The sequence below is a fragment of the Sarcophilus harrisii genome, chromosome 1 (assembly GCF_902635505.1).
Source record: "Sarcophilus harrisii chromosome 1, mSarHar1.11, whole genome shotgun sequence".
Classification (NCBI taxonomy): domain Eukaryota; kingdom Metazoa; phylum Chordata; class Mammalia; order Dasyuromorphia; family Dasyuridae; genus Sarcophilus; species Sarcophilus harrisii.
In genome coordinates, this window is record NC_045426.1 from 279,620,293 (window position 1) to 279,642,668 (window position 22,376).

At 34.8% G+C, this 22,376-nt stretch overlaps 1 protein-coding gene across 4 annotated transcripts; it reads right to left on the reverse strand.

Annotated features, from left to right (window-relative positions):
• Nucleotides 1–1,954: 1,954 nt before the first annotated feature.
• Nucleotides 1,955–22,344, reverse strand: LOC105749485 (zinc finger protein 501). Of its 4 annotated transcripts, none has more exons than XM_023497368.2 (6): nucleotides 22,228–22,344; nucleotides 12,004–12,505; nucleotides 10,962–11,047; nucleotides 6,262–6,388; nucleotides 5,601–5,696; nucleotides 1,955–4,191 (listed from the first exon to the last, which is right to left on the reverse strand). In XM_023497368.2, the coding sequence occupies exon 6, from the start codon at nucleotides 4,109–4,111 to the stop codon at nucleotides 2,579–2,581; it is 1,533 nt and encodes a 510-aa protein (XP_023353136.2). In that variant the 5' UTR covers nucleotides 4,112–4,191; nucleotides 5,601–5,696; nucleotides 6,262–6,388; nucleotides 10,962–11,047; nucleotides 12,004–12,505; nucleotides 22,228–22,344; the 3' UTR covers nucleotides 1,955–2,578. The 4 variants fall into 4 exon arrangements, with proteins under 4 accessions (XP_023353136.2, XP_031799014.1, XP_012398168.2 ...); XM_031943154.1 differs by lacking the exon at nucleotides 22,228–22,344 and adding an exon at nucleotides 17,934–18,059 and having other exon boundaries at nucleotides 12,249–12,505; XM_012542714.3 differs by lacking the exon at nucleotides 22,228–22,344 and adding an exon at nucleotides 17,934–18,059.
• Between the last annotated feature and the right edge of the window lie 32 nt (nucleotides 22,345–22,376).

The following is a 22,376-nucleotide window of genomic DNA, read 5'->3' on the forward strand; positions in this document are numbered from 1 at the left end:
CAAAGTTGCAGGATACAAAATAAATCCACCCTCTTCAACAATGAGATAAATCAAGTCAGTTTCAATAGAGCAGTAATGAACTGAACCAGCTACACCCAGCGAAAGAACTCTGGGAGATGACTATGAGTCACTACATAGAATTCCCAATCCCTTTATTTTTGTCTGCCTACATTTTTATTTTTGATTTCCTTCACAGGCTACTTGTACACTATTTCAAAGTCCAATAACTGTTTGGAAACATATACTTATATTGTATTTAACTTATACTTCAATATATTTAACTTGTATTGGTCAACCTGCCATTTGGGGGAAGGAGGGGAAAAGTTAGAACAAAAGGTCTTGAATTGTCAGTGTTGAAAAAATTACCCATGCATATATATTATAAATAAAAAGCTATAAAAAACCAAAATAAATCCACATAAATCATCAGCATTTTTATACATCACTAACAAAATCGAACAGCAAAAGATATAAAGGAAAATTCTATTTAAAATAACTACCAATAGTATAAAATATTTGGGAATCTATCTGACAAGGGAAAGTGAGGAACTATATAAGAAAAATACAAAACACTTTCCACACAAATAAAGTCAGATCTAAGCAGTTGAAAAAATATCAAGTCCTCATGGATAGGTCAAGCGAATATGTTTTGAAAAATAAAAGGCTTTAATAAAAAAAAAAAATTTAAGGAAACTGAATATGTCAATATATGCTATGTTCACCTCTTTTTTTGTTTTATCTCTCCCATGATTTTTCCCTTTTGCTCTTATTTTTCTCTCCTAACATGATTCATGAAGCAATGGGTTTAAAAAAAAACAAAAATACTTAACAACAACAACAACAAAAAAAAGACAGCCCACTAGTTTTACTATTATCCTTGAAATGTCAAGAGAGCTTAAGAAAGACCCCCAAAATGGTGAACTGTGGTAAATCAGTTGGAATGTGCGTATAAAAATCCCATAGGATGGGTAGGTCTGGACTAGTTATAATCAACATCACTCAAGTGAAATATTCACTGAGATAACAGGTCCTCTGGAGTAAGGAGTAAATCTAAAAAAATTAGGTAGAGTCTATAAAGGTTTATAATCTGTCATCAGAGCACAATGATATGAGGGAACTAAATATGTTAGTACTCTCTGACAAAAGCCAACAAAGTTATGCTTTACCTTCCTGTTCAATTCATCCTTCAAAGAGTAAAGAAAGCAACAATTTGTATTTTTGACACAATTTTGCCAAAAAGTAAAAAAGTAGTTGTAGAAATAGAAATGACAATAAACTTGCAAGTGACTATTCCATCCAGATGTAATGGAAATGAGAGCCAGACATAAGTCTGATGTTTATCTTTTTCTTTAGAAGAAAGGATTTGTGAAATTCAGAGAAGAATACATGGCACTTGATGTACAATTACATTGAAGAGAAAATCAATGCTCTTGAGAATGAGATTCTGATAAGGCTAAAGAGATTGAAATGTAAGAACAAGGAACACCTTAATGCAGCCTTTAATAAAGACACATATAGGACATTAAAGTCTCAAGTACTGGAGGTTGAATATAAAACTGTAGCATTATCTTTTAAGAACTACGTCAGGAATGATAATACAAAGAAGGAGCAAATACAAATAATACAAGATAATACAAAGAATTGGCAGCTGGACGCCAGCTGAGGCTAGAGTTGAGGAAAACAAAAGTATTATTTTTAGCTATGTTGGTAAAAGAAGAAAGGACAAGATGGTACCTCTATTTTAAGGACTGATTATAATATACATGGCTGAAGTACATGAGTTCTTACTTTGTATCTGTTCCCTCTTTCAAGAGGAATGATCTTTGGATTGGGAAGGATAGGGAAAGAAAACTGGTTAGATCAAAGTAAGCATCTTGTTATACTCAACAAGTTCAAGTTACCAGATACAGATGAATAACATGTTAGAATATGAAAAGAATTGATAGAGTGGACTGAGCCATATCAATGACATTTGAAAAAGTTTGAAAAATATGAGAGGAATCTTAGGATAGAGGAAGGGCAAACATTCTACTTTTTAGAAAAGTTAAAAAGAAGACCAAAAGAACAATATAAAAAAAATCAAAAAAAGAAATCTGAACCTTGAATAGGTGAAAGAGAACAATAAGATATCTGTTCACAGTAGAGAAGTGGAAAAGGCGGGGTTAATAGGGCAGAAGGTTGTACGTATTGTCAGAGGCAGTCACTGTACTGCATGTTTGTACTTAATTGTTTTTCTCAAGGGAATGTCGAATCTGAAGAATTTTTTCCCCTAGAAATGACAGTAATATAAAGTTAAAGGACATAAATAGATCATATTTTAAAAAGATAAAAGGCCAAACTAGTGAGTCTGACTTCTATCTTTTGCAGAAAGTGTTCTAGAATACTTTACTATGGCATGATTTGTGAACAGTTTCAAAAACAAGTGTTATTTAAAGTAAAAATATCTTTATCACAACAGGTCATGCCAGACTAAAATGGTCTTTTCTTTTCTTTCTTTTTTAACTGAACAACTGTACATCAGGGTGATGCTTTAGACAAGTTACTTAGATTTTAGCAAAATATTTTAATTTGAATGAACTCAACAAACATTAGTTACACATGTACCCTGTACAAGGCTTTTATCTCCAGCATGAATTCTTTGATGTTGAATAAGGTTTGGTTTCTGGGTAAAGCTTTTGCCACAGTCATTACATTTATAAGGTTTCTCTCCAGAATGAATTCTCTGATGTCGAGTAAGATTAGCTTGCTTGGTAAAAGCTTTACAACATTCATTACACTTATAGGGTTTTTCTCCAGAATGAATTTTCTGATGTTGAGTAAGGATCACTCGCTTGGTAAAGGCTTTTCCACATTCATTACATTTATAGGGTTTTTCTCCAGAATGAACTCTTTGATGAATATTAAGCTGTAAAATATAACTGTAGGCTTTCTCACATATATTGCATTTAAACGGTTTCTCTTCAATATGAGTATGCTGATGTTGAGTAAGATTTGACCGCTTAGTAAAGGCTTTTCCACATGCATTACATTTAAAAGGTTTCTCACCAGAATGAATTTTCTGATGTTGAGTAAGAATTGTCCTTTGGGTGAAGGCTTTACCACATTCATTGCATTTATAAGGTTTTTCTCCAGAATGAATAATTTGATGAAGATTAAGCTGTGAAACCTGGATGAAAGCTTTCTCACATTCATTACACTTGAATGGTTTTTCTCCAATGTGAATAAGTTGATGTTGAGTAAGGTGTGCTCTTTGTGAGAAGGCTTTCTCACAATCATTACATTTATAGGGTTTCTCTCCTGAATGAATTCTCTGATGTCGAGTAAGATTTGCCCATTTGGTAAAGGCTTTACCACATTCATTACATTTATAGGCTTTCTCTCCAGAATGAATTCTTTGATGAAGATTAAGTTGTGAAACAGAACTGTAGGCTTTCCCACATTCGTTACACTTAAAGGGTTTTTCTTCAATATGTGTATGCTGATGTTGAACAAGGTGTCCCCTCTGAAAAAAGGCTTTCCCACATTGATTACACTTAAATGGTTTCTCTCCAATATGAGTAAGCTGATGCTGTGTAAGATGTGTCCTTTGTGTGAAAGCTTTCCCACATTCATCACATTTATAAGGCTTCTCTCCAGAATGAATTCTTTGATGTCGAGTAAGATTCGCCCACTTAGTGAAAGCTTTCCCACATTCATTACATTTATAGGATTTCTCTGCAGAATGATGGGTAGAGCAAAGTTTCAAATGTGAAATAGGTTTAAAGGATTTCTCAAATTCATTATATGTAAAAGATTTCTGTGCTGTATAGATTCTTGGGCATTTAGTTAGTTGTGAATTATCTTTGAAACATTTTTCATGAATATTATATTTATAAACACCATTTACTATGGGAACTTTCTGTTGAGTAATTAGGATTGATCTCAGGTCAAAGTGTCTCTCAAACTCATTACTTTCAGAGATTTCTTCCTTACTTAGAGTTTTCTCATGTGTGATCATCACTTGTTTCAAATGATTCTCTTGTTGGCTCTGCTCCTTCACTAATGGGCCTTGAAATTTAAAGGTTTCTCCTAATTTGGAGTCCGAGGAACTATGTCTTGTAGATCTTTCCATTACTGTCCTCTGAGATAGTTTTTCTACAGAAGTTTCCCACTTTGAAAGTGGCTCCTTTGCTTCAAGCTCAGTGTCAAAATCTGAAATAAATGAAAAAAAAAATGTATCCTGTATTAGAAGAAAACTTTTGTGCAAATGAGAAATGAAAAATGTCTATTTTGACGTAACTCGTATTTCTATAGATGTATGATGCTTACAACTATGAGGGCAGTAGTATCAATTACAATTATCAGTATTTTTTTAGATGAGTAAACTGAGGCTCAAAGAGGTTAAATGATTTGTCTATAGTCACGTGGCCAATAAACAAGTGAGCTGGCACTTAATACAACTCTCCCAAACCTAAGAGCTCTCTCTCTCTCACTAATGTGAGTATAGGTTTTGTATTATATTCTTCAAAAGAAAGAGCTTTGGAAAACCAAAAATGCTGAGTTTTCCTCATTTGCAGTATTCAATACAAGCTTGGAATTTATGATGAGGTTCTGAAGAAGAAAAAATAAGGAGATAGGCTTAACAAAAGAAAATGTGACAAAATATCAAGAAGGATACACAGGTAGAGGCAGGATAGAATCTAAAATTTAAATCTTTATTTTACATCTGGCCCTTTTCTACTATATCTTATTATAGCAGTAATATATCATCAGGACATGAGCTCTTGATGCCCTTCATCCTTACCTATAAAGTAAATTGAAACTATGAGGCCAAAAAGTATAGAGGAACCGGAAAAGGTAGTGCCTTTCTCTTCACAAGAGATCTTTAAGCATATGCTGAATAGTTACATGTTGTTTATGTCATAGCAAGTTTTCTTATTCAATAAAAATAACATTTATATATAATCATTTACTTGCTAAGCAATGTGATAGGCACTTTACAATTGTCATCTTGTTTGTTTGTTAACAAAAATCCTGAGAAATTCGGTGTTATTATTATTGCCATTTTATAGATCTTGCCCACCATCACACTGCTAGAAAGTGTATGAGGCTGGATTTGAATTCAGATCTTCCTAACTCCAGGCCTAGTACTCTTATCACTTTGCCTTCTAGATGCCCTTCATATTCAAGAATGGGTTGGACTAGAGGGTTTCTGGGTTCCTTTCTACTCTGATATTCTGTGATTCTGCTCAACACCATCAAATAAGGAAGAGAGATTGAATATGAATATGAGGGATGAAATATGAGAGAATATGAATCTAGTAAAAGAAATAAAAAATAACTTATAAAAATCAGTTTCTACCAAGTAATGAGAGCTAAAGCTAGATTCAAGGAAATTAATTAAAGAATGGGAATTAAGCAAATGGAGACAATGGACACACAATATATTAAGACAATAAAATATATAAGGATCAAGCCAGTTAAAATCAACCCTTTCCATTGTCCTGAAACATTTAAAAAAGAGCTTTGTGAGTCAAAATTTCAAAGATGTTTTTTCTCCCTGATTAACTTTGTTACTGATTATTTGTAGTAAATAACCATGTTAGTTTTTCATAACTCACATGGACAGATGGCTCTTGAGGATTCATTCTCCAGTGTTCATGGCATTTCCCCACATTCTAACTGGGAGATCACATCTGGTTTGGGAATTGAAAGCCCTGCCAAGGAGAGAAAAGTGAAATGGATATTTATGCTGTGGGAAAAGTCATTTCAGAATACAATTCAAAGTTTATCATAATCAGGAAAGAAAGAATATGCTAAGACCAAGAAAAGTTCAAATGTCTTCTGAAAAGTATTTGGCACTATGTTTCTATATGTATAGAAGCCAGATTATGGAATTGATTTAGATTCAGAAAGGAACTTAGATTATCTGCCCTTTCTGCCAGAGGGCCACAAGGACCTCACCTCCAGAGGTATTTGTATTGGGCCCTGCTTTGGCAAAAAATCCTAGACACAGGCAAGCAAAAGATGGAAAAATGGCAGTAGTGGAGCAGCAAAAGGTAATGACACTGTCTCATTTTTGGTTTTACAAGGCAAAGACTTTCCACTCTATGGAAAAGAGAGATGAAAAACATCTAAAAGGTCCAAAAAGTATTAAGAATCCCCAATTTTGAAACTTAAGACAAAATTCAGATAAATACTTCTTATATTTCATATTCTTTAGAGAATTAGAACATAAAACAACCATAAATAAAGACTCTGAGTCATATGAAGAAGATTTACCAAGAAAAATCATATTCCTATAGTTCTCCAGAAGCACTTCCTTGTAGAGGTCTTGTTGAACAGGAGCCAGTTGAGTCCACTCTTCCCAAGTGAAGTCTGGATCCACATCTTTGAATGTCACCATTTCCTGAAACATCAAATACATTTGTGCTTTCCCACAATTACCTCTTTATTTTTAGGGGACACTGGCAATATTGGAAAAATGAAGTATACAGTGATGTTCTCATTATTAAGGACACAAAATAGCCCCAAATCATTTGTTAATTGAAGAACTATAATGCTAGGTATTATTTACCACCACATGTATCCCTTATTGTCAGATTTGGTGATAGAATTAAAAGAAGAATGAAATAAGATCGCTACTTTCATCTACAATACTTGATCTTACTTAGATCACCTGGTCCAAATCATACATAGAAGTTCTCCTCCATTCTAATATCCCCTTCCACTGAGCTTATGGAATTACCAGTCTAAAGAGATTAAAATGCCTTCAGCACTGAACCTTATCTTCAGCACTTCAAGAGAAAGCCTGGCTCTCCCTAATTCTACTATTTTAACCAATGCTTTTCTCCTGGAAGAAACCCAATTTCTCCCACTATCCCAGAGATAATGTGGAAGTCATTCTACCCTCAGTACCAGGTCTAAGCCTCTGACCTATTATTACCCTCTTTCCACTTGCTTTCCATCTCACATTATTTTCTCCAATTTGCTAATATCAAGCTATCACACTAAATATCAAATTTGAGTTTATTATTTAACCGTGGAGCTCTCCACCTTTCTACTCTATCCCTTTCCTTGTAAGACTTTTATCATATTCCTATTTTTAGTGTTACTCAATGAAATGAAGTTTATTTTACTTCAAATTCTGATGCACCTGTGTTTTCCTGATTTCACTTCTTAAGAACAGTGCAGACTGCAAAACATCTATATATCTTTTCTCAATCTGTGTAATTCTTGTCCAAATTCTTCCATAAATCCTCCTACAGTATCTATTCAGTATGTCAGAGGCTTTCCATTAGTTTTCCTGACATTTCATGGAAATGAATGAAAATACTGATGTGTCTATTTCACTCTCTTCTTTTTTTTTTTTGTTCATAGGTGTTCTAGTTACTAATGATGCTGAAGCTAATTACCTTCACTTTTTATCTTTCCTTTTTTTTTTTGAGTAACCGTAAATTTGATATTGCTGGATTTGGTACTTCAATAAAACCAATTACACAAACTACTAGAGAAAATTAGAGAAAATGAAAGAAGATAACTTTAACTATAATTATGAGAAGTAATTTGTGTGTACAAATGTCAGAAAAAATCATTAGATTGAAAAAGCCTATTTTAACAATTTAAAATTAAAAAGGTGAACTAAACTATAATAGCTGCAATTAATTCTTTAATGTCTGTTTTTTGAATCATCTGTTTGCTTTGAATCATCCCATAACATATGCAATAATATTTCCTACTTAATATTTTTGTAACTGCAAGTATTATTCCTTTCATTATGAAACAAAATGACATTCCAAGCTACAAAATACATAGATAATACCTATATTTATATATGCTGTATTGATAGTTGACAATTTGAGAATTGTCCAGAAAAGATCCGAACTCTAGGAGTGGAGGTTTAGCTAAATATTTCCAGGCCTACTCTGCAGAAATAACACACAATAGGATTGGGAGGCAGTCTTTCCCTTAGGAACTTTCACCTGACAGTGGAATAGAAGACTGAAGGACAAAGGTCCTTCAATTGTCAAGGGATGCCAAGTATAGTTGGGCTGAACAGGCATGTTTCTGGCTGTAGCTGCTATCAGGAGAAAGAGCTAGAACACACCTGAGGAGTACAGTAGCAGAGGAGTGGGGACCCTGCTGGCTAGGGGAATTTGTAGGAGAATAAAATCTTTAGTTTCTGCTCCAGAGAAGAGAGGACAGCTGTAGTTCAACTACCAGAGGCACAATAAATAGCTGGGGGGAGGGGAGAAGGGCCCCTAGCAATGCTTTAGGAGTAGAAAGGAGAGCCTAAGGCTGGGTCCTGAGATAGACCTTAGAAAATAATAGTAAGAAAGACTTAAGTCTTTCCCTTAAAAGCCAATTTGAAAAACTGATGCTCCTTTGATCAGGAAAGGTAGGGCAGATTTCATATGTGAAATACTACATAAATATCATCAGATACAGTTGCAGTATTGGTTTATTTTGCTTAATTGTTTTTCTTTGTTACAAAAGGGGGTAAGAGAGTATTCTCTTAAGGGAAGGCAATTAGTCTGAAAACAAAAAGCATTGCTTTTTTTTTTATGACCACTACTATTTAACATAGTCCCAGAAATGCTTGTTTTTAGCAAAAGGACAAAAATGAGAAATTAAAGGAACAAAGGCAAAAAAAAAAAAAAAAAAAAAAAATTAAACACTTTTTGCAAATTATATGATTTTTCTTAGAAGCTACAATCAGCCAATAAGTTGAAACAATGAATTAAGTAAAGTTGGGGGACTATAAAATAAATCAATATAAATCATCAGATTTTGGTATAATTATCAGCAAAAGCCAATCAGGAGAGAAATTCCATTTAAAATAACTAGAGAAGGTACGATAAATACACACATATATACACACACATAAATAAAATATATGAAAAAATTTTTATCTACTAAGATATAACCAGGAACTATATGAATCCAATTATAAAATGCAATTTGTAGGGGGGAAAAGATATAAATAACTAGAGAAATGCTATCAATATCAGAAAATGACAATAATAAATTAATTTACTTATTTAAATTTAAATTTAAATTTGAAAAGAATCAATTTATAAGTTAGCACAAATAATAATGCCATTCGTCTGGAGGTACAAAAGATCAAGAAGTTCAAGGGAAGTGATGAGAAAAATAGTAAGGAAGGAAGATCAGTACCAGATCTCAGACAATTTGGTACAGTTAAAACTAGCTAAAAACCTAGTTAAAACTAGATTGAACATGTATGTTGAATACAAATCAACATTTCATACCACATACGTTAAACATAAAACTACATCATAAGCAAATTTTAGAAAAGTAAAGAAAAAATCATCTTTCAGATCTACAGAGGAAGCATAACTAAACAAGTAATAAGAGAGTATCACAAAATAAAATGGGCAATTTTGATTATACAAATGTAAAAAATTTAGCACAAATATAATGTGGCTACAATTAGGGAAAAAAAAGTGAGGAAAAATCTGTGAAGTAATTTTCTCTGATAAAAGTCTTATATCCAAGATATATAAGGAATTGATTCAAATTTATAAATCAAAGAGGCAGTGGAAAATAAACTTTAGGAAGTTATTCTTAGATTTATAAATACATTATCAAAGTATATGAACAGGAAAGCCAAGCTATCAATAACCAGAAGAAAAAAAAATATTCCATGTCACTAATGGTTTGAAAAATGTAAATTAAAACAATCCTGAGGTTTCACTTCATATCTACAAAACTGGCAAATATGAGAAAAGAAAAAAATGATAAAAATTGGAAGGATTTGAAGAAAACAGACACATTGCTAGTAGAGTTATGAATTGGTTGGGTTATTATGGAAAGCAATTTGGAACTATGAGCCCAAAATTATCACACTATAGTTTAAGTTCATCAAAGTTATTAAATCATATCAAAATATATCAACTATACCACTATTACAACTATACTTTAAAGAAATTAAATAAAAACTATAAAAAGACCTATATGTAAAAAAGAGTGTTCATTATAGCTCTTTTCATAATAGTGAAAAGCTATAAATTGGGGGGGGGGGGGTACCTATCAGTAAGGATTTAATGGCCAAACAAATTTTGGTATATAAAGTAATACTATTTTGCCATAAAAAATGACAAAAAATGGATAGTTTTAGAAGAAACCAGGAAAATGACTATGATTTGATATAAAATGAAATGAAATCAGAGAACAATTTACAAAATGACACTTTGATTAATATAAAACGAGTACAGAGGAATGAAAATGAATTATGTACCAACCTACTGACAGAGGCAACAGACATAAAATCCAAAATCAGACATGCATATTTGGACATGGCTTATGCAAGAATTTGTTTTGTAGGATAATGCTTACTGAGAGTAAGAATTTTTTAAAAAAATTATTCTATTTGGAGTAAGGGGGCATGGGAAAGAGAGATTTTTTTAAAGGTGCTAATAATATTTAGAAAATATTAACATCTACTGGTCATCCTGCCATCTGGGAGAGGGGTTGGGGGGTAAGAGGTGAAAAATTGGAACAAGAGGTTTGGCAATTGTTAATGCTGTAAAGTTACCCATACATATAACCTGTAAATAAAAGGCTATTAAATAAAAATAAAAAAATAAAAAAAAATTTAGAAAATATAACCGTTATACTTTAATAAACACTGAATATGAAGAATCAAAGAAAAATGTCTATACTTAAGACACCTTGGTGTTACAGTTGATAAGAGTACTGATCTAGAGTCAGGAAGAACTGAGTTCAAATGTGGTCTCATATAATTTACTCAGGCAAGTCACTTAATCTCTATTTGTCTCAGTAAAATCAGAGATTATCATAGCACCTACTTTCCAGGGCTGTTGTGATTATCAAATGAGATAATATTTGTAAGTGCTTACCACAGTGTCTGGAACACAGGAGATGCTATATAATGCTAGTTATTATTACACTGGCAGCCCAAGATGGTATTTTAAGAAAAAGAAATAATTCCAATTCACCTGAAATCTGTCTACTGGGAGTACAGTAGGCTTTTCCTCTTCTATGCTTCCCTTTTGGAGAAGAGCAGGATCTTGAGAACTTACAGCTGGGAAGAAAAAAGGATGCAATATTACATGGAACCTGCCTTTGTATCTGTGATCATAGCATTTATTCTAGGGACAGAATTTTGCTTAGGAACTAACACATAGCTGATTTTACAGTTCTGCCTTCCATACAATTTTGCTAGTATGTAATCTTCTACATTTAAAGACAACTCTCAATTATACAGAATGTGGAACGAACAAATCTACCTGTTTCCTTACAAATAGATTCATATTAAAAGTTAGTATCTTGTATTGATCAGCCAGAAAATGTACTCTCTGTAGGACAGGATGAGAATTAGGAAGCAAGGATCAAAATCAAAGCTTACCTACTCTATAGCTATTTGACCCTGAACAAATGAACTGATCACACCATACATTAATTTTCTCATATGTAAAATTATCTATTCTTTAGCTGTATGACCCTGAATAAATCAACTGATCACATTATATACTAATTTTCTCACATGTAAAACTAAAAAGAATTACATCTCATAAAGACCTTACAGGATGAAAATATATTGTACAGGGAAAATGTTATTATTGAGCCCCTTGCTCAGTTATTGATTTATGCATGGGTTGCCATAGTTCCTTGGAAGGAAGCCTTGTGAGAGAATTTTATAGGAAGAAAGAGTATTTTGATTGTCTGTTATATGTATTCCTTTATAAGAACAGCCCACGAAGAATTATTAAGTGACCATATACTTTGCACAAATTAAATTACAAAGAATGGAGTGGGAAGGATGACAATAGACACAGTAACAATATTGCTATTTAAAAGGTTCTCATTAACTATCTCCAGAGAGTATATATAATCCAGAGACTATATATTCTCATCCTGACCAATCCACAAACTTTCTTTTACCTCTGATGTTTCCCTCTTTCTCTCTGAATTTTCTATTCTTTTCATATGTTGAAGAGGCCTTGTTCTTCCCTTCCCCCATCCTTTTGTAGCTCTCACCTTTCTCATCAAGTATTTGAGTCAAATCTTCCACTAAGGTGATCACCTCTTCAATGTTCTCTGGATGCTGGGACTTCACACAAATCCTAATCTCACTGGGCAAGATGGTCAGGAATTGCTCCAACACCAGTAGCTCTAAGATCTGCTCCTTTGTGTGAATCTCTGGCCTCAGCCACTGAAAGCAGAGTTCCCAGAGTTGGTTTACAACCTCCCGGGGTCCAGCCTTTTCTGAATATGGAAAATACCTGAAGTTCTGGCGAGAAGCCTCAGAGTTGAATTTCTCTCTTGTTAGAATGGTGATCTGTTCCTTAGAAGCACCTTTTATTAACCTGTCTCGTTCATGTACGTCCAGAATATTGGGGCATAGAGGGATTGACATCATCTTATTCAGAGCCAACATCTCTCCATCTGATACTGTAACACTGGGCTTCAGAGTTGCATTTTTGGAGGGAAGTTAATTTCCTTCAGATTCAGAGTGGAGATCTGCATACATTCATGAGTACTGTAGAAATAAATATATTATGGCTATTAGTAAAAGGCACCAATAATCAACATGCACTTATTAAGCTTCTTTTATATCTGTAGACAGAATATAATGAATAAAACAATCCTTATTTGCATGGAGTTTATATTCTAGTGGAGGAGATAAATACATTATCAAATTATATACAGAAAAATATAAAGAGAAAACAAAAATATGTTAAATACAAGGTAGTTTGTGTTCTAGAAGTTGAAGGGATCAGGAAGGGCTTTGTATAGAAGGTAGTGAGATACATCCTGAAAAGGATTCTTTTAAAAAAAATTTTTTTTTTTATCATAGCTTTTTATTTACAAGACATATGCATGGGTAATTTTTCAGCTTTGACCCTTGCAAAACTTTCTGTTCCAACTTTTCCCCTTCTTCCCCCCATCCCTTCCCTTAGATGGCAGGTAGATGAATACATGTTACATATGTTAAAGTATATGTTAAATATAATATATGTATACATGTCCATACAGTTATTTTGCTACACAAGAAGAATCGAACTTTGAAATAATGTAAAATTAACCTGAGAAGGAAATCAAAAATCCAAGTGGACAAAAACATAGGGAGTGGGAGTGCTATGTTGTGGCTCATACTCATTTCCCAGAGTTCTTTCACTGGGTGTATTGGTTCTCTTCATTATTGAACAAATAGAACTGATCTGGTTCATTTCATTATTGAAGAGAACCATGTCCATCAGAATTGATCATCATATAGTATTGTTGTTAAAGTATATAATGATTTCCTGGTCCTGCTCATTTCACTCAGCATCAGTTCCTGTAAGTCTCTCCAGGCCTTTCTGAAATCATCCTGCTGGTGAAAAAATAACAAAATTCATATGGAAGAAAAAAGGTTGAGAATTTCAAGGGAACTAATGAAAAAAAAAATCAAATGAAGGTGGCCTAGCTGTACCTGATCTAAAACTATATTATAAAGCAGTCACCAAAACCATTTGGTATTGGCTAAGAAATAGATTAGCTCATCAGTGGAATAGGTTAGGTTCACAAGACAAAATAGTCAATAACTATTGCAATCTAGTGTTTGACAAACCCAAAGATCTCAACTTTTGGGATAAGAATTCATTATTTGACAAAACTGCTGGGAAAACTGGAAATTAGCATGGCAGAAATTAGGCATGGACCCACGCTTAACACCATATACCAAGATAAGATCAGAATGGGTCCATGATTTAGGCATAAAGAACGAGATCATAAATAAATTAGAGGAACATAGGATAGTTTACCTCTCAGACTTGTGGAGGAGGAAGGAATCTGTGACCAAAGGTGAACTAGAGATCATTTTTGATCATAAAATAGAAAATTTTGATTAAACTAAGGCTCTTGTACTATCATCATATGTACAAGGGAAGACTGGGCCATCAGTGTCTCCCATTTTTCCCTCAGAGCACCCATTAGAATTGCTTCACCAGGTTACCTTAGCTGTCCTGTTTTGAGCTAATGATTGGCAGCTGATGGGCAGGGCTAGTAGCTGCCTTTCCAGATGATGGTCACAAGAGCTGGATGAGAAACAGGGATATTGGTCTAGGAAGTGCTTTCTTTTCTAGCACCCCTGTGCCCCCCACTAGTGGCAGCTGGACATAAGCTGTTCAGCTATTGCTTGTGGTAATGAGGAAAGTGGGCCCTGCTCTACAATTATTTCTCTCTTCAATGACAGTTGTGGGGGATGATTTGGAAGCAGGTCTGGTGGCTTGGAAGGCACTGCTATTCCCAAGGTTCTTATATTCAGGGACCTGAAATACCTCCCCTCTGTTTGAGGGGAGAAGAGTCAAAGTAGTGGTGCTTTGACTTGGCTGGCACATGTTGCCTTCTGTTTCTCATCTTACATCTTTTCTCAGTTCCCAAATTTTGCCATTTTTTCTGCTACATCTCTCAAAACTAATTATTTCCTTCTTCTCATACTGATAGCCTCTTAGCTCGACACCTCATCACGTCTCACATATATTACTATAATAATTGTTACTTCTGATGAGAGATATTTCATATGCGAAGAACAGAGAGAAAGGCAATTTGGTGGATTACTGAGTGAAGGGGGGAAAGTGATGTTTAGTGTTACTGGAAATATTGCTTGGGAACAAATGGTTTTGGTGACTGCTGCTTTATAATATAGTTTTAGATCAGGTACAGCTAGGCCACCTTCATTTGATTTTTTTTTTTTTTTTCATTAGTTCCCTTGAAATTCTCAACCTTTTTTCTTCCATATGAATTTTGTTGTTATTTTTTCTAGGTCATTAAAATAGTTTCTTGGGAGTCTGATTGGTATGACACTAAATAAATAGATTAATTTAGGGAGTACTGTCATCTTTATTATATTCACTCGGCCTATCCAAGAGCACTTAATATTTTTCCAGTTATTTAAATCTGACTTTATTTGTGTGGAAAGTGTTTTGTAATTTTGCTCATATAATTCCTGACTTTCCTTTAGTAGATAAGATCCCCAAATATTTTATGCTATCTACAGTTATTTTGAATGGAATCTCTCTTTGTATCTCTTGCTGTTGGATTTTGTTGGTGATGTATAAAAATGCTGAGGATTTATGTAGATTTATTTTGTATCCTGAAACTTTGCTAAAGTTGTAAATTGCTTATGAAGTTCTCTAAAAGCTCACAGAGGAGTTTACATTTTATACTAGATGCAACTGTCACTGGAATTTATGAAGTAGGAGAGTAATATAGTCAGATTCATACTTAAAAAATAAATCAAAGAAAAAGGAAAAAAATCCTACATGTATAAAAATATTTATAGTAGCTCTTTATATGGTACAAAAAACTGAAAATTGAAGGCATGTCCATTAACTGAGGAATGGCTGGAAAATTGTGGTATATGACTGTGATGTAATACTATTGTGATGAGCAGGATGGTTTCAGGAAAATTTGGAAACATGTATAATGAACTGAAGCAAAATGAAACAAGTAGACCCAGGAAATCTTTGAACATAAAAAATATTGTATGATGATCAATTTTGAATGACCTAGCTATCTGCACAATGATTTAGACAATTCTGAAAGAATTATATTGAAAATCATTACCTATCTCAAGAGAAAAATCTAATGTAGTCTATACATAAACCAAAGAGTATTTTCTGAAACTTTCCTTTTCCTTTTTTCATCTATGTTCTCTTTTGCCACATGGATAATATAGAAATATGATTCATATGATTGCACATGTACAACCTATATCAAAGTATTTGCCTTCTCAGAAGAATCAGGGAAAGAAGGAATCTGGAACTCAAAAATCATTTAAAAAAGTTAATTATTTTTATGTAATGGAGAAAAACAAAATAAAAACATTCTTAAAAATTAAAAAAGGTAAGGTGCTTAGATAGCAGTATTTAAAATGACATGGAATAGGGAGAGACTTGAAGAAGGGTCAGTTAGAATAAGGGTTCTTAGTCTTTTTTTTTGTGTCACAGATATTTTTGGAAGTTTGGTAAAGTCTATAAAGCTCAATTCAGAATAAGATTTTTAAGTGAATTAACACAAATAAAATTACAAAAGAAAGCAATTATATTGAAATTGTTATCATTTTTTTTATTTTTAAGTTCATGGATGCCAAATTAAAACTCCCTGGATTAGGGGATGCTGTGATAGTCTAAGATGCTGTCAGTGTGAAAGGAAGAAGCAATCAGCTGTAACAGATATGGCAGAAGAAATGGCAAGATCCTGAAACTGAGTGGATATATATATAGAATGAGTTAAATTGACAGAAAGAGACTAGTTTTGAACCTGAAAGACTTTATGAATAAGGGTGCTTTAAAAAGAAATAGGGAAGTTTGGAAGAGGTGGGAGTTTTTCTCCCAAGCTCATAAAGGTCCAGTGACTCCCTCTAACCTTCTTGATAAAGTGCAAACTCCTTAGCTTGGCATTTAAAACCCTTCACAATTTGGCCTCAATCTACTCCTTCATAATCATTATATATTACTCCTTTTCATCCATTTCATACTCCAAGACCAGCCAGACTATTTGATGTTTTTCACAAGTGACACTCCATTTCTCTCTACTTGCCTTTGCACAGGTTGTCCCCCATGCTTGGAATATATTCCCTCACTCTTAAGTATCCCTACCACCTGTGAAAACTCAGTTCAAATGCTATTTTTTACTTAGGACCTCCCAGGCTAGTGTCTCTCCTTTGAAACTGAAATTGGCTTGTATTTACTTTATATATATATATATACACTATATATATACACTATATATATATATACACACTATATATATATATATATGTATAGTGTACTTGTTGATGCTTATTTCCTCTAAAACAATGTAAACTCCCTAAGATTAGAGGTTTTTCATTTTCGAGTTTGTCCTTGGTTGGCCTTACAGAAATTTTACATTCCACATTACATTTTACATATTTCCACAACAACCTTTGGGGGGGGGGGGTAAACAATAGAAATCTTATTATAATTATATGCATTACACAGAAGTGAAAGAAGAAAGTAAAATGCACAGAGATTATCTGACTAAAAGTTATACAGTAACAAGTAAGAAGAATTAGGATCGTGACATAAATCTCATGATTCCTGGAGTCTCGTGTTTTTTAATCCCAGAGATGTCAAATTCAGTCAAGTGCTGGAACCAGATTAAAATGTAATCAGGGAATGTTTAAAACAGATATATAAGTATAATACAAAACAGATAATGCTAATTTCTGCTTTCTTGTTTTTAATCTAAATTTGACACTATATTTTATACTATGCTGCCTCTATTTAAAAATACACACATACAGATGAACACTAGTTCTGCATTCTAGCACACTACCTTAGCTCATGGATGAAAAAAAATGGATATATTTTAACGGGGCCAGAAGGGCAGAAAAAATGTTTTTCTTCTTTGAGAAATAGCATATAGCACAGTGCTTTGTGCACAGTAGGAACTCCAAAAATATCGTATGAATAAATGGGTTTGGCAATAGACATACCACGCAACAGATACACACACACAGACAAAAAAACAAAGATTCTTGAAGCAGCCTGCATACATCTATCAGACAATCAACTGAACATAAAATGGTTCTACTCCCAAATGAGGGTATGGCAAAGTCCCCCGTCATTTTCCTTTCTCTTCGTCCGACTAGGGGATGAAGTTACAGGTAGGAATCAGGAAGACCCTAGTTCAAATCTTGTCACTTAACCCGTTGTCTCATTTATGAAATGAAGATAAGGACGCCTACCACCCAGGGACTGGGGTGTATGTATGTGGAAATGGGATACGCTAAGGGCTCTACAAACTTGAAAGCACCATGTAAATGCTTATCATTGTCATTTTCTATCCTTCCTTTCATCTACCCCCGTCTCCAAACATAATCAATGAACTTCTCTCACGGCAGCAATTGCTGCGTCCGAAGACCGCAAAGGTCGGGGGAGAGACGCCCCGGTCCCCAGTACCTGTGGTTTGAGATCCCTCCGACTGTACAGGAAACAAACCCTGAGCCACTTCTAAGGGAATTGTCACGGTTATGGCGACTTGGATGCGCGCGCAACCGCGCACTGCGCGTCCGGGACCTCGGCCGGCGCTGAGTATCAAAACTTCGTTTCCCAAAGTTCCCCGGGACACGCACTTTTTCCGAACTGCGATTCCCAGAGTGCCTTTCGGACTCTCTTTTGAAGTACCGCGGAGCTCCAGAATGAGCCTGGGAATTCTTAGTTTTAATCCCGCTTCAGCTTCTCTTTCCCACCTATCCCTAGCAATACTACTTTGTTCCGCTGAGTCTCGAGTTCTTCATGACGAATTTGAATTAGATGAACTCTGAAGTCTCTTTCTGCTCTTACATGGTAATTAAAGTATTATAAGAGGAAAAATGATAAGGCTCAAGAAAAGTCTTGCAAAGCGAAGGGTGGTACAGCTATTAAGTGTGAAAAGAAAAATCCATTTCTCCCCTCCCCCCACTCATTCACTCATCTCGCTATATCTTTGTTTTTACATTAATTTAAAAATGTATTTTAAAATTTCTTAACTATTTCCCAATTACATGCCAATTTTTGATAATCATTAAAAAATTTTTTTTGAGTTCCAAATTCTCTCCTCCTTTCTTTGACAAGGCAAGCAATTTGATAGCGATTACATCTGTAAAATCATGCAAAACATTGCTATATTAACCATTTTACATTTTTTTTTAATTGAGGTACCAGTTTTCCTCCTCTCTCCTGCTCCTTCCTCATTCTTTGGGAAGGTAAGCAATATACCAATTATATATGTGAAATTATCCATTTTTTCTTATCACCATTTACTACTACAATGTGTTGCTCTCTGTGGTTTTCAAAAGGACTAAAATAAAATAAAATAAAAAGCTCTAAAGTGATTTATATAGAGAGCTTTGATTATTTCTAACAGGGAAAAATTTAAAAAAACACACACCCAGAATCCTAAGAGTTTGTTTGCTTTAGGAATACTGAACAAATTGTAGGTGATTCTTGAGGGAATATGACTACAGGTACAGGATTAAAAACGACAGGATGGATACTTTAAAATATGCAAACATATGAAAAAATCCAAATCAAAACTGAATCAGGAGAAACCTAAATGATTATGACAAATGACTATGTCAAACTCATACTTTTCCCCTACCAGATTATTCCCTTTTCTTAATTTTCCTATGATTGTGAAGGGTATCACTATCCTCCAAGTCTCTCAGATTCACAGTCTATGGATCATCCTAGATATCTCATTCTTTGCTCAAACTATTACAAAATATTGCCAATTCTTCTTTCACCACATCTCTTCTATTCACCCCCTTCTCTCCTTTGACACAATTAACACTGGTATTTGCCCTTAAATCATGTCAATAGGCTTCTGGTGGGTTTTCCAGCCTCTTTTGTTTGTTTGTTATTGATTTCATTCTGTATGTATTGCTGACAATTGCTTCCCAAGTCATTTTTCATTGTCTCAGAGTTAAGTTTGGAAATCCAATTTCCTGTAAATCACTGATTTTGAGTTAAGAAGTTCAGTTTTTCTACTAATTGTTCTAATCTTGTTTCAAGGAAATATGTTATCCTTAAAGGATGCAGGAAGACATCAGTCTATTATCTAAGGAAATTTGGTCCCTTATTGATAAACTGTCCTTGTGTTGAGATTTGGGGTACCTAAATGAAATTAGGGTTTAGTTGAGGTCTAGTGGCAGGTTTGGGATTCAGGGAGTCAAACAGAGCTCCTCTGCAACCCCCCTGGATTCGGCGCAAGGATATGGCGGTGAGGTCTAGTAGCAGCATGAGTCCCCAATAAAAGCATTTATTGGTCTGAGAGCTAGAATGATAAAAGAGGTTTATTATTGGGTTTGGAAGTAAGGAAATAGGTGAAGGTAGAGATAAGGAAGGCACTGGACAGAGGGTCCAGTGGACAGAGGGTCCTCACATGGCTAGCATGTTTGGAATCTCTGCAAAGAGGGGGTCCCAGCATCTCCCTTTTATAATGGGAGATTTACCTGGAGGGGCTTTTGGGTGTAGTCCCAAAATTGGCTCAGATGCGGATGGGGCTGAGACAGGTCCCGATCTTCTATTGGAATTCAAATGGACCAGGATTTGTGAGTCAAAGGGCAATTACATTCACTAGAGGGGTTTGGGAATCAAAGATAGGAATCTTTCCCACATCATTTGCAGGTAAACTCAAACAATAAACATTCTTAGTAATCTGATGGAAGTTGTTGCTAGCTCCTCATTTCAAATATCCAGCCAATCAAATTGTTCTTATGATGCAACAAACTCCATTAACCTATCACAATATTTTTCCTTGTCTGTGTGGGACACAGAGATCGTAACTCAAATTGACTGCTCAAAGGCCTGGTACATACAGATTTATTTAGATTCTCTGGAGAAGGGAGGGGCAGTCCCTTCACCAGAAAGTCTGAAGCAGGAAAAGCCAATTTTACAGAAGTAATGAGCCATTAAACAATTAGTCAGGTTTTTCTCTAAGCAGTTGTGTAAAGGTCAAGGGGTTATCTCTTAAATACTTTCTGCTGGAAGAGCAAGTCTTTGCTCTTCTACCAGAGCCTAATGATTAAACAGAGCCTTGGTGCTGAGTCTTGAATTACCCAAGGTAATTATTCTGAGAAGTCCTCAGTTTCCCATTTCACTCATTGTCTATTCTGCCTTCTATTCTGGATAGTCCTTCTGGATGCTATTCCCCCAGTTCATCGTCTTAGCATTTCTGAAGGTGTTGAGACCTTCTTTACTGGCAGATGTGTGCTTCAAGTTTACTTTTATTTTCGTTGTAACAATATGTAGAGACTTAAGATAGTAAGCTTCAACCTTTTGACCTGAAAGGTTTTGAGCAGATTCTTTATTTTGGATGGAGTTTCTCCCTGAGTGGTCTGCTGGTCTATTCCCTGTAATAATAAATTTCCATCTTCTAGTCCTTATTCAAATGGATAAGGTATTCTGGGGCTTTGACCGCCAAGATCAATGGCATTTTTTTTTTGTTCCAACTAGCATATAATTTAATTTAGAAATTTAAAGTCCTTTTTGTGGACTTCTGTTCTAACAGTAAGTCAGTAATACTAAATCTTCTGGCTTTGGAATCAGCCTCAGGGACTTTCCACACTCCCAATCTAAGAACAACAATCTGTCTGATTTTGAATAGTCCACACACTCCTCAATTCATTACTGTCAGATTAGCTTCTAGTCTCAGGATAGTCCCAGAGACCAAACTCCTGAGACAATAGTGATAATCTTGTCAGTTATAACCAAATTCCAGGGACCACTGGAGCCCTAGAATTAGCATGTCAATGATAGAAAACTGGATAAATGTGCCTCTGTTTCTCTGCAGGGTTCTTTTAGAATTCAGTCTGCTTGTAATAGCGTTACAATTACAATAAACTTTGCCCCTTGACTAAGGAGATGGGTTCACGCCTGCAAATTCTTTTGAGGCAATTTGAAAACCAACAATGATCTATAACCTCAAACTTTTGGCATCCCCTTCCCAACCTTAACACTCACAGTGATGGAGCTGGGAAGGAATTTTGAGCGATCACCAGGTGGCGCTGTGGATGGAAGGTTGGGCTTGGAGTCAGAAAGACTCAAATTCCTGAGTTCAAATCTCTCTCTGACCCTATATATATATATATATATATATATCCTTTAAAATCTGGCAATTCTTTAAATGCTTCTGGAAATTTTCTTTTCGCTTTTGTTATTGTCTGAAATTCTATCAGAACAATCTTTAAAAATAAATGATCATCTAGTACTGGTGGAGTGGTGGTTGAGTATTTTTCTTCCATATACTTCAGAATGAATTAGTTCAGACATCTTTCTTCCTCAACATTTATCTGAGTTAACTGGCAACTTAGAAAAATATTAAGTGTGGTGGGGGTTGAAAGCCGTATCTTTGGAGCAAGGATTATTTGGGGAAAGTAAAACAGGTCTGGGAAGGATGGATAGAGGGAAAAGCATGGCTAGTATATCCTAGATACCAGTTTCCTCATCTACAAAACGAGCTGCAAAACTATATGGCAAACCGGTCCATTATCTGCTAAGAAAACCCCACTAAGGGTCACTAAGATTCGTACACAACTAAAAATGATTAAACAGTCCAAATGCCTCATTTTGTAGAAAAGGAAACTGAGGCCCATAGAGAGATCAAATGCAATTACTAATTTAGAATGAGCGCTGGGGCTGGAAATTTAGATTTTTCACTCTTATCTCCGCGATTCCATACGCTATTTTCAAGGTTCAAAAACGATTCACTTACGGGAAAAGGCTTCCCCAGAGGATTCTGGGAATGGTAAATCTTAGAGAGTCTGCGTAGTCTGGACCGGACTACGGAAGCCGGCTTAAGGCTGTCGCCCTCAGTCGTGGCCGACCCCGTAAATGTCGGATCAGGAACGGCTTCGGCGCGGG